Source organism: Mytilus edulis, chromosome 5 (genome assembly GCF_963676685.1).
Source record: "Mytilus edulis chromosome 5, xbMytEdul2.2, whole genome shotgun sequence".
NCBI classification, from domain to species: Eukaryota; Metazoa; Mollusca; class Bivalvia; order Mytilida; family Mytilidae; genus Mytilus; species Mytilus edulis.
In genome coordinates, this window is record NC_092348.1 from 67,900,751 (window position 1) to 67,913,675 (window position 12,925).

At 31.0% G+C, this 12,925-nt stretch overlaps 1 protein-coding gene across 5 annotated transcripts in view; it reads left to right on the forward strand.

Annotated features, from left to right (window-relative positions):
* The window catches only part of LOC139524333 (electroneutral sodium bicarbonate exchanger 1-like), a 36,661-nt gene extending 27,682 nt beyond the window's left edge, over window positions 1–8,979 (forward strand). For 4 of the 5 annotated variants that reach the window (XM_071319086.1, XM_071319090.1, XM_071319088.1 and 1 more), the window contains 4 exons: window positions 375–701; window positions 2,996–3,061; window positions 5,318–5,446; window positions 6,830–6,968. In XM_071319086.1, the coding sequence (XP_071175187.1) occupies window positions 375–701; window positions 2,996–3,061; window positions 5,318–5,446; window positions 6,830–6,922 (615 nt within the window). In that variant the 3' untranslated portion in view covers window positions 6,923–6,968. Of the gene's footprint in view, window positions 1–374; window positions 702–2,995; window positions 3,062–5,317; window positions 5,447–6,829; window positions 6,969–7,562 lie in introns of those variants that run through there. The other variant, XM_071319089.1, reaches the window with a different exon arrangement.
* The last annotated feature ends 3,946 nt before the right edge of the window (window positions 8,980–12,925 follow it).

The window sequence follows — 12,925 nt, forward strand, 5'->3', positions numbered from 1 at the left end:
ACGCGGTGCTGTATCATTATTTAAAGTTCTAAGAAATATCAATTCACAAAAATCGTCAACCATATTCCGTGACACGTATTACCTAAATTTTTGTTTTAAAAGTGTTAAATATGCTACTGTGGTCGCATCAACCTAAGATTTAGTAGATTAATGCATTACGAATGATGTACTCATTTATAAAAATCTATATATATAAAAGTGTATGGACCCAGATTTCATGCTTCACCAGATATTGAAATGAGATAGTGAAAGCAGGGAAAGTTTTCCAATGGACACATAATGTTGCTCTCTCCCTTTCTCATATATACAATATATTTTGTTCTTAACTGTTCTGTCTTGTTTAAGGTTCTTATCCCTATTATGTTTTTTGACAGTTTATGGACCGTATCATGATAATGTTTATGCCAGCCAAATACCAACCAGACCACATGTATCTTCGCCATGTACGGATCAATCGAGTTCACCTGTTCACATTGTTCCAAATTTTGTGTTTGGGAATCTTATGGGTCATTAAAGCTATAAAAACAATATCGATTGTTTTTCCTGTTATGGTATTGGGTACATGTTTTGTTAGAAAAGGAATGGAAAAAATCTTTACCTCGAACGAACTTAAATGGCTTGACGACATGGATACAGAAGACAAGATGATGAAGCAGGAAGATGCCGGTGTATTGATTGTTGAAGATGATGATATAGATGACGTAAGTTTGTTTGTATTTATTAGTTTAGTTTCAATTTGTTATACTTTTTTGTTGTTGTTGTTTTTGATTTGGAAAATATTTTCATTGTATGAAAATTTGTTATTGTCTTGAAATCATCATTCGATAAGACTAAAACATCATGATGTTTTATATTTCTAAATAATTAGTTATGTTTTATAATGAGAATAATCAACTGAAACCATTGTTGACAAAGGCAAACTATAACTCTTATTTACCCAACTTTTCAAATAGTTGATACAACGAAATTCCAAGTAATGGTCAAGAGTTTGAATACTTTGATATATAAAACAATTAAAGGAACGTAATGCAGAACATACGATGACCTATAGTTGTTAATTTCTACGGAGTTTTGCCTCAGGTTATGAGTTGTCTCATTGGCAATCACACCACATTTTTTATTCATATATATACAGTTTAGCACCCAAGGAACATTTTGAGCGAATTTCCTTCTTTGGTTCTAATTCGTAGCATTATGTTTCATAGTTAAAGCATTTCATTAGTTAATAAATGCATTTCAATTTTGCTGAAAAAAACTTAAGATACATAAATTAAATTTTGCAGCTCCTATCTGATTTCATCTATCTTTTTGGGTTTTGTGGTCTCACTCATATCTAAAAGATTTTGTAGTATATTTGAAAGAAATAAGACATCTTTTTACAGCAAGAACTTCTAGTCGAAAACCTGGAATTCAATTAAACTGTCACTGCATTTTTCTTAGATATTTCCTTTGAGTAAACAATGTAAGTGTTTGATCAAAACTATGTTGTGTGTTTTCCAAAGCAAAATCATCATATGCAATTTGTAACTGGGTATACATTTTTGTGTTCTAATCACAAGTATTTATTTTGAAAGTAAACAATGTCATAGGAATGAAAACTACAGTTTGAAGGCACTCAATAACCTCAACGTAGAATAAATTCATATAATAAATATATCGAAAAATGAAAGACCTGACTTTACGACACCGCATCAGTTTCATTACACACGAGTGTAAACAGTTTTTAAATTCAATGTTTGAGTATATTCAGTGTATGATAGCTGAACGAAATCCAACTTACAAGTATATCACCGTCACATAAGACATGTTAGTAAAACACCGCATTATGTGCATTCCATCAGTGGCATTTTTGCATATTATTCACACTATTTCATTTTTTAACATGAACATGATCATTTCTGTTTTTTTTAATCTCATTAGATATATCTCACTTGTATTGCCTTATTTTTATAACTGTGAAATTGCACGAGGTACAAATGTATAATGCATGCATTGCGGTAGATGTTTTTCTTTCATATGCGCCAGATATATGTCCTTTTTTATTATAATTTTTACTCTCATGTGTGTATATCTGTGTGTACCTGGAATTATGGTATTAAACTATTTGGTCATAATTTATATGAACCTTAATATTTATTAAGGAGATAACAGTATTGTATTTTAAGCTCCGACGGCATAAATTCGGGATTTCATGGTCGCAAATTAAGTTAACTTGCGACGCGTTAGCGGAGACAGTAAACGGGTATTTGCGACCATCAAATATAGGGTTACAGAGCACGTTTTGTCAATTATTTTGAAGACTACTATAAAAAGAAAACAAAATGACAGAGAGAGAAATGTGTAAATTGCTTAGGCAGGTATACATATTGTCTGTTAATATCAAAACTGCTGTTAAACTTCCTGCAGGAGTAATTGCTCTTAAATGACATATTTTACCAATTGTGATTTAATTTTTGCCTATTTTCTTGAAAACAATTAAAAAATAAAATGATATTTTGACCGGAAAAATTATTCGAAAGACAAAATCTTCAAATTAAAGAAGTTCTATGACCAAAATCGTGAGATTTTACTACTTAATAGAGAAATTCCAAACATAAGTCTTCTCCTCTAAAAATGCTCTACCAAATTTTACCGCACTTGGCCACAATCATTGTTGGGGTGTATAATTGTTTATGCAAACCAACATAGCCGACATGATTAAATATAGAATATTTGGGTAAAATGTATATTTATACTATCATCTTGAAAATCGAAATGAATAGGAACATCTGAGAGGGAGCAAATGTTTAAAATAATGAGACCTATCCGGCTGTTTATTTCAGCAAAAACTGACAGCCGTTTTTATAGGAATTATGGCCTTTGAATGCAAGTTTTACACCAAAAAAAATTATTTAGCCTACATAACATACCTGAAATTGTGAGCTAACACTTGATAGATTTTGTATTTTATCTTATTTTGATATTGCAATAATGTTTATATCAATCTTTAATACAGGATGTTGTTGATGATGGGCCAATAGAATTTTTACAGCAAAGCAAATACAGAAGAATAAACTCAACTGTAAGTCAATCAACTCGTCATAAATACCAGGATTGCAATTTTGTATTTGAACAAAACGCGCGTTTTGTCTACAAAAGACTCATCAGTGAATCAAAAAAGTTAAAAAGGCCAAGTAAAGTACGAAGTTGAAGAGCATTGAGGAACCGTTTGCATGAGCTAAGAAAGATTTTGTATGGCAATAAGGCATATAGAAAACTAAGCTTTAGTGAATATAGCATAATTTTATGCATTGTGTTTAAATGCAATATCAGTATTTAGTTCTATTTTCATCTTTAATCAATCTTAATTCTATCTTACTTTTGAGATATAGTTTTTCATATGTGACGTCATTTTTCTGCTGTTTCAGAAATTTCATATGTTCAAATTTTTAATGCATTTTCACCATCGTATGTGACGTAATTTTTAATGCCTTTTCACCGTCGTATGTGACGTCATTTTCATAATTTACCGCGTTGAAGCCTGGACTGAGTCGGGTGTGTCTATTCTGTGTTGGTCATTCATTATGTATTCTTGTTTGTTTTATGTAATGAGTTAATACTTCAGTTTCATTATGTATATCTGTTATATTCATTTGATAAAATTTACTGTTTGCAATAGCATTAATTGTTCTAAATAATTAGGATGTTCTTATCCCAAGCATACAAACTTAGCCGTATTTGACACAACCTTTTTCAACTTTTGATCTTCAGTGCTGTACAACTTTGTACTTTTTTTCGCTTTTGATCTCTTATATCTGGGCGTCACTGGTGAGTCTTGTGTGGACGAGGCGCGTTTTTGGCGTATTAAATTTTAAACCTGATGATTTTTGTTATTCATTAATCATGTGTTTCTTTGTCTAATACGTTTTCCTATTTATTTGTATTGTAGTCCTGTAATATTATGTAGTCATTTCTATGTTATATTTAACATTGCCATTAAAGTGCGAGGTTTGGCATGCCACAAAACCAGGTTCAACCCACCATTTTTTCCTTTAAAAATGTCCTGTACCAAGTCAGGAATATGGCCATTGTTATATTATAGTTCGTTTCTGTGTGTGTTACAATTTAACATTGCGTCGTTTGTTTTCTCTTATTTTTGAGTGTAAATTGACATTGCGATAAGACGTGTCACGGTACTTGTCTATCCCAAATTCATGTATTTGGTTTTGATGTTATATTTGTTATTCTCGTGGGATTTTGTCTGATGCTTGGTCCGTTTCTGTGTGTGTTAGTTACATTGTAGTGTTGTGTCGTTGTTCTCCTCTTATATTTATGCGTTTCCGTCAGTTTTAGTTTGTTACCCCGATTTTGTTTTTTGTCCATGGATTTATGAGTTTGAACAGCGGTATACTACTGTTGCCTTTATTTATCACTAACGAACTACTTGTTTTGTGAAAACTCAATTTTTTTTAAAAAGAATTTGCTGTTGGTCTTTGTAATCTTAAAATGATTGTTTTACCTAACAAGTTCATCATTTTTCAAGGAATAAACATTTTGTTCATATTTTCTAATGAGGGTATAATACAAGGTATTGAACGCTCAACAATGGTTTAGTAAAAATTTAACACACAATTGTTTAACATTGTAAAAGTTTATTATTATGACATCACTCTACTATCACACAATAACTCAATTACATACTTACCCATACAAGCTAAATATTTTGCATGTGGCTACGACTAATGAGAAAGACAAAAAAAAACGATACAATAACCCGATACGATTTTATTAAAATTAATTATAAAGATCGAATTAAAATACAAAATTAAGAGTATATTTTAGATTTTAGAAAAATGAACTAACGAATCGTGACGAATCCATTGTTCTGGACTACCTTAGTCATGTACAATAGAAAATAACATTTCGATAACGAATAAATTTTAAGTTTCGAGAACCAAAAATTCCACGGATCTACTAGTAAACAGATTAGCCAAAACTGTCTTATGCTCACCTTTTCTTATATACATGCAACTTTAATTCTTACATAATCAAGTAAAAAAGAGACAAGAGAGACCTTTTATCAATGAAGTAGCACTGTGTAAACCTCTTGTTTTTTAAATACTGAATATCATAATATAATAACATTTCTTTTGATGTTTTTGTTTTTTGGAGAAAGAGGGATAAATATTATTGTAAAATAAAAAAAAATCAATACTCAGATTGTAAGATTAAATGTATTAAAGTGAAAGTTAAATGTTATTGCTTCCACAACACACTGCGTTGTCATTTAAGAGAAAAAATATAATTTATATACCAAACATGAATATTTACATTATAGGGTAATATGTCATGGTATCTCAAACATGACTCACACCCCAATGGTATGTCAAAGGAGGATATTGCTGATGAAAATGAAGGTCCTGCAGAGTTTTTAGAGTTAAGGAAATACAGGCGAATTCAGTCAACTGTAAGTAAAGATTTGAAATGCTAAAAATCATACAAGGCATTTTTATTTCTCTAATTCTATGGAAATATATCCCTTTCCGAACCAATTTTATAAAAACAATTAATTAACGTGTGGTTGCCGGTGATCGCAGAAGATGATTGGCTGAGTCAATGGGTCATAACCTTTCTCAACTCCCTGAAATGATCAAAATGTTCTAACAGGTGTTAATGAAATTGACAACTTCGTGGAAAATGGAAGGCACTCAAAGGGGATTTTGGTTTAGAAAAAAAGGAAATTTTTCGTATGATCATTAGAGAAACAGATTATTACATAGTAACGCGTGGATTATCGGATTTATCCAATCTAGATAGTTAAATTATAAATTTAAAGTCCTCGCCGAGGCTCGGATTTTAAAATTGATAATTTAACTATCTCGAATGGATAAATCCGATAATCCACTTGTATCAATGCAATAATCTATATAAATCAAACTCCCATTTTAAATGCAGGATTATTACATATTTTTCATAATTTTTTTTGCCCAGCATAAGACACTAAGAACATTTGGTTTTCCATTATGTGCGTCGGTCCGTCTTATACCTAGCTTTTATTTTGTCGGACCTGCATCTTTTGTCGCAGAAAGCCCGACATAGAGATAGTGATCCGGCGGTGGCGGCGCCGTTAGCTAACCTCTTAAAAACTTAATATATCAGAAGGTAGAAGACCTGGATCCTTTTTATATAGATGCCTTATTTTGAAATTTCAGTCTGTCATATGGTTTACTTTTTAAATTGTTATTTGTATGGAGAGTTGTCTCATTGGCACTCACACCACATCTTCCTATATCTATATATGTCCATAGTCCTTGACCTCATTTTCTTTGTTCAGTGACTACTTAAAAAAAAGATTTTAAGTATTCTTAATTCCTCTCCTATTATGAGCAATTAGATAAATATATTAAGTATCTTGCAAGTTCTTCATACCTGTCGGACAGTTTTCACTTGACCTCGACCAAATTTCATGGATCAGTGAACAAGGTTAAGTTTTCGTAGTTAATTCCATATCCCAGATCCTATAAGCAATTGGTCTCTTATATTTGGTGTAATGAATGATTGTAAGGTATACATGTCCAATTGGCATGTTTCATCTGACCTTGACCTCATTTTCATGGTTCAGAGATTATAGTTAATTTTCTGTGTTTTGGTGTTTTGTTTATACTTTATGTAATAGGTCTACTATATTTGGTGTATGGAATGATTGTAAGGTGCACGTGTCCAACTGGCAGGTGTCAGTTTGTATTGAAAAGGGGGGGGGGGGTCAAACCATTGTATCAAATTTACTTTCAATCAATTATTAGTTCGAATATTACCCACACAAATCACATGTTACAAATTTTTTTTACAGGGAAATATGGCTTGGTTTCAACACGAAAATACACCTTTACACAGAGGGGACAAAAAAATAGATTTCAACTTAGAAGAAGACAGCAATATATAAAACAAAAGTAATACGGTTGTGTGCTTAGATATGTATGTTTTCTCCTCATTGCACTGAAAAAAGGACATTGCACTTGTTTTTGTAGATACTATTCAGTTTGTCGTAAAACATTTAACAAGTTGTAAAAGTTTACTTAACTTCATTAATATGAAAAGTAATGCTAATTAGACGACGAATTCCATTTATTCATACTGAGCAAACAGTAGTCTTTTGAAGGAAGAAAGCAAATAATCGAATTAGGATGAAATGATATTAATGTATCCTTCTATAGAAAGTAAATGGAGGATTGATAAACAATCTGTAGATCTCTTAATTAAAACAAATTACAATTCAGTTTGATCTACTCAAATACAACAACATAAAAGGCACAATTGTAGAAGGTCAATTTGACCAAGGTACAAACAAAATCAAGAGAAAACAACGAATGGCAGTAAAAAAAGGGATAAAACAGATCGGGTAACCCTCACATTAGCTTTCATAAATAACAACAATCGTGGTTTGATTGTTTTGTTTTATGTCGTGTTTTAGTTTTTGTTCTTTATCTTAATATCTGTTAATCATATGAAATGAGTTAAAGACATGAGTTATAATTAAGATTAAAATTAAATAGTTTAGATAATTTCTGCTTTTCTTTTCGCAGGATTGAGAGAAGCAGCCGTTCGTATCATTTACCTCCATTTCAGATGTTATTTGCCTCCATCAAAACTTTGTTTTTCAACAACTAATCAAAACTATTTAACACATTTCTGGATATGAACGAGTTTGGTCGCCGTCCTACAGAAATCTATTTTGCAATGTGTTTATATATATCATCAGTTGGAAGATTTGTTTGGATCACAAAGTACAATTTGTTTTAATCATCCAATATTACTTTTTAAAACTTATTATTAAACAATGATAAAATAATTGATGATATATTTTATAATTATAAATGAAATTCATTTTTATAGTTGTACAGGTGTTCATAAAGATTTCAAATTATGCAGTCCGTGGTTATGAGATTATCGGATCTTTGAATAATTGCAAACAACAACTTATGTACAGTATTTTTCTCAAAATATATTGAATTTGTTGTTATTCTCTTTGAACTAGCTGCCAATATTCGCAGATGTGTACTTAATGTCTTTTTTATTGTGGGGATATTTAATAACACCCTGCAAAATCCAGTTTGTGTGGGTTTTTTTTATAGTTTGTGCATATGTTTTGCTGTGATACCACTATCACAGCATAAGGGGATCGGTGCTCGCATACATATTTAAACCTTCCACATATCATATGCGGTTGTTTGTTGTCAGGAATATGTAATTCTGTGGATGTCATTTGTTGTTGTTGTTTTTTTTTTTATCATATTTGCTTTTTATTCATTGTTTTGCTCATATATCAAGCTGTTTGTTTTCTCGTTTGAATGGTTTATCATTTGTCATGTCGAGCTTTTTAACAATGTTTAAAGCTCACTATATATGCGGTATTGATTTTGATCATTGTTGAATTTAAAAAAGAAGATGTGGTATGATTGTCAATGAGACAACTCTCCACAAGAGACCAAAATGACACAGAAATTAACAACTATATGTCACCGTACGGCTTTCAACAATGAGCAAAGCCAATACCGTATAGTCAACTATAAAAGGCCCAAAAATGACAATGTAAAACAATTCAAACGAGAAAACTAACGGCCTTATTTATTTTAAAAAATTAACGAAAAACAAATATGTAACACATAAACAAACGACAACCACTGAGTTACAAACTCCTGACTTGGGACAGGCACATACATACATAATTTGGCGAGGTTAAACATGTTACCGGGATTCCAACCCTCCCCTAACCCGGGACAGTGGTATAACAGTACAACATAAGAAGTCCATAAGGTGATCTTAAGTTATAACTTCTATGTCATTTGATCTGTGGTTGGGTATTGTCTCATTGGCAATTATACAACATATTCTTATTTTCAAATTAGCATGTACGAGTAAAAGGTTTTTATCATCAATTAAAATTTGTTTTTGGTTATTATCTTGGCAGTTTTGAAATGAAATAAATGAAATTATAAAGGCTTTTGCACGTATGTTTCTCATTGGGGATTGATTTATGAAATTGAAGTTAATGTATTTTCAACTTGGTTCTTTATTTTGCGTTGAAATCCTTTTTTTTAAATCAAGACTGACTGAAGTCTTTTTCATACCAAACTCGCTTCAGACGTTTAAAATTTCAAGCCTGATTTCTTTTTTGAGCTTTTGTGTAACAGTAATATCTCAGATTTAGTGGGAAATTCAACGTGTTTTGAATAGATCTAGGAATGTTGAGATCCTTGAAAATGAAAATGAATTAATGGAAACATGGATCATACCGATAACGGAGTTGATTCCGGAACACTAAGTACAATAAAAAAAACATCAACAAAGAAAGAAAGAAAAGAAAAAGAAAAAAAATATGTATGTGTAATCGCAATAATTTATCAAATATTTTTTGTGAAATGAATTATGTTATGAATACTAATATTGTGAAGAAATAATATCTTACCAAATAGTGGTTTCCTCAACTATTGGGTGATCTAACATGAGTGATACTAAGTTAAAAGCTGTAAACTAAGTAAATTGTTACAGCAAATATGCTATAAAGATATTGTCACGTTGACAGAAAAAGAAGAAAAAAATGTCTCGTGTTCACAAAAGAAGAAGATACCAAACGGACATTCGAATCCCATGAGTCGAAGAAGAACAAGTCAGCAAAAGGTTATTCTAATTTTTCAAAAAGAACATTAAGTTGCGTCAATAGGTTCACTTTAAGCAGCAACTCTCTATATCAGAAACCATGCAAGGAAACATAGAATATAGTACTGTAAATGGTAAATGGTTTATTTTCTATGAGTTATTTCGCTTTTTTTGCATTCGCGTAAAATGTGATAAAGTTTTCATTTCTCGAATAGTTTTTAAAGTGAGGAAACGAGATAAATTTTAAGGCACAAATGCAACCAACGCGCGAAAGGTGTATGTATTTAAAACGTAAAAAAATCAATCCGTAGAAATACCCAAGTTTATCACATAGATAATTTTAAATGACTATTGTTTTGGTTTGTGTCATAACTATTTTCTTTGACTTACAAATTTAATTTCCATTGACTACGAGAATCATTGATGCGTCATAAATTGTCGAAAAGCGTGTATGATGCAGTATAATTGGAACCGATATTTTTCAAAGGTACCAGGCTTAAAATTTAAAACGCCAGACGCGTGTTTTGTCTACATAAGACTCATCAGTGTCTCAGATCAAAAAAAGCCAAACAAGTACAAAGTTGAAGAGCATTGATGACCTAAATTTCCAAAAAGTTATACCAAATACGGCTAAGGTTATGTTAATGGTATCTTCTGCAGGTTTTTCTTCTTAAAGTTTTTATAAATATTTTAACACACATATACATATATGAAAATATATTTTATACATTACTTAAATGTTGACTTTTTTTGGTTTGATTATTGATTATCCTTGTTAAATAACAATCTGCATGTGATTGCCTGAATGACTTTAAGAATTATTTTTGTTTGATGATCGATTATTATTGTATATTTGTATACATAGCAAACTATTGATACGTCAGTATACATTTAAAATATATAACTTTGATGCTCAATTGCCCGAATAGCAGTTTTTTCTTTTATAATTGAAAATTATGTATAACTTTGATGTAATGCTGCCGGATGGAGTATAACTTTATTCGGATGAGTATTGTTTTTTACAATTTATATGTGAATACCTTCTATTTTATGTGTCTGAGATGCTATAGAGAACGCTTTAATTCAAGTATTTTTGGTTAGTATCCTATTATAACGGTTAACATTCAAACATCTTTGATTTAGCATGTGGAAAAATCTCTCAGATCATTTTCCTTAAATCATTTAAAATCAAAACGACAGTATTATAATTGAACTCAAACGGCCACCTTTAAAATGGTTTTATGAAGAAAAAAACAGAACCAATAGAATATAAAGTTAACCACCTTGACAGCGTTGGGCGAGGGAATAGTTTCTGCTGTCTCGATTTTAGAATTTTAAAATATGGGAGCATGTCAAGTGTTTCCCCGTGACCTAGAAATATCTTAACCAGTTTACTACTATTGCACATGTAGAAGTTCATAATAGTACAGAGTGACAGCTGATGACATTTATAAAATGAATAAAGAAAGTGTGATTTCACTTAAAAAGCCCATAAAAGAGTAAAACTTGAAGTGGCAGATTCAACTGTAGTGCATAAGACTATTGGGTGAGGTAGAAGAAATTGACCTTAAAACGATCGTATTGACTTTTGGTATCCAAAATAGTCATATCGGACATATATTGACTTTATCTAATAACTTCTTTAGTTTGGAATTAATTGTAATTAATATACACAAATGAGACTGAACAATGTTTTTGTTAAGGTAAACAATAAATTTACCTGGTGTAGTCGTGCGTATAATGTATTTTGGCATTTCTTCCATATCTCCACTTTCATTGATAAAAAATTATATTGACTCGTTCAGTGTCCAGTTTGAAGGTCATTTAATTTACTGTACACATTCATGCACGTTCTGATTTAATCAATAGTCATGTATGAAAAGCATAAACAGTTTGAAGGTGAACTTGTATAACTTAATCCATTCAAAGTACACAAGAATCAATGACAATGACCGGTCCACATCATAACAAGTAATGATCAGTAATAGGGGTAAACTGGGTAGGGAGAAAATATCATATATTTTAAGTTCGTTGTTTTGTAATAACGAATACAAAGTCAACCAAATATGTTGCTGTAGTTTCATAAACTTGTTGTTCGTTCTGTATTGATGTAGTTTCGGGATCTTTCATTTGCTTATTTAAGGCAATAGAAAGTTTGGGCCTTACAAGTCTACATAATTATCGACTTTATACAGAAAAATCGTAAAAAACATTAAATTTTTCACAAATAATACGTGAATTCAAAGTAATTTTTTTTCTCAAAACACTGCATTGTGATTGATTTAAGGGATATTGCCATAAAGTGCGTATAGTGGTATAGCAAACATCGAATTTCCTTACAAATTGTTATAGCATCTTTAGAAAGTGGAACGTGAAAACTTTGTTCACGACAATTTCGACAATAATATTTTATGAAATCTATTACCGTGTTGAAAGTTTTATTATACGAAGGAATGAAAACTTAACTTTCATTTAAAATATGTCGTCACTGGAAGAATTTGAATATCGAACGAACTGAGGAACTTGACATTACTTATTGAGCAATAGACAATCGACAATAATGTATTAGCACAAACGTTTTTTTTAACCATTAATAAACCCAATTTATCACATTGTATAGAAATACATTTAAAAATATTAAAACAGTACAAAACACCAGTACCAAGGGAACTACATTAACAAAAGCAAAAGCATATGGGTATTTCAAACTTTTTTGTATAGCTTTGAGATATTTTTTGTGGGTTGACATTATTTTGGAATTGCATAAATGATCAGGAATGACAATGGTGATTAACCTTTCGACAAACATTGTCTTGGCATGTTTAACGCAATAAGATATGTATTCACTACAAATGTTGTTAAATGGGTTATGTGTAAATAAACATGCACTACATTCATGTTCACTATTGACATTGCAATGTTACTTTTAAACGAGACAGACTTAATACCTACATCGTAGTTGAAGACCTTCACCTTGCGTTGTTGTGCTATTCTGACACAAATGTTGTCAAAAATGTGTTTTTGCACTTGTCATTTCTGTTTTGTTGTCATTTATGGCAGTTGATAAAAACGCTTTTTGAAAAATCGTTTTGTTTTCAGGCTCGTGTTATTTTCATGTCTAAGGCCAAATAGAATAGTATGTGTGGTTCTAGTTACATATATGAAAAAAAGTTAGGGTAGGTAAAAAGTAAAATCACAAAAATACTGAACTCCGAGGAAAATTCAAAACGGAAAGCCACTAATCAAACGGCAAAATCAAAGGATAAAACACATCAAACGAATGGACAAC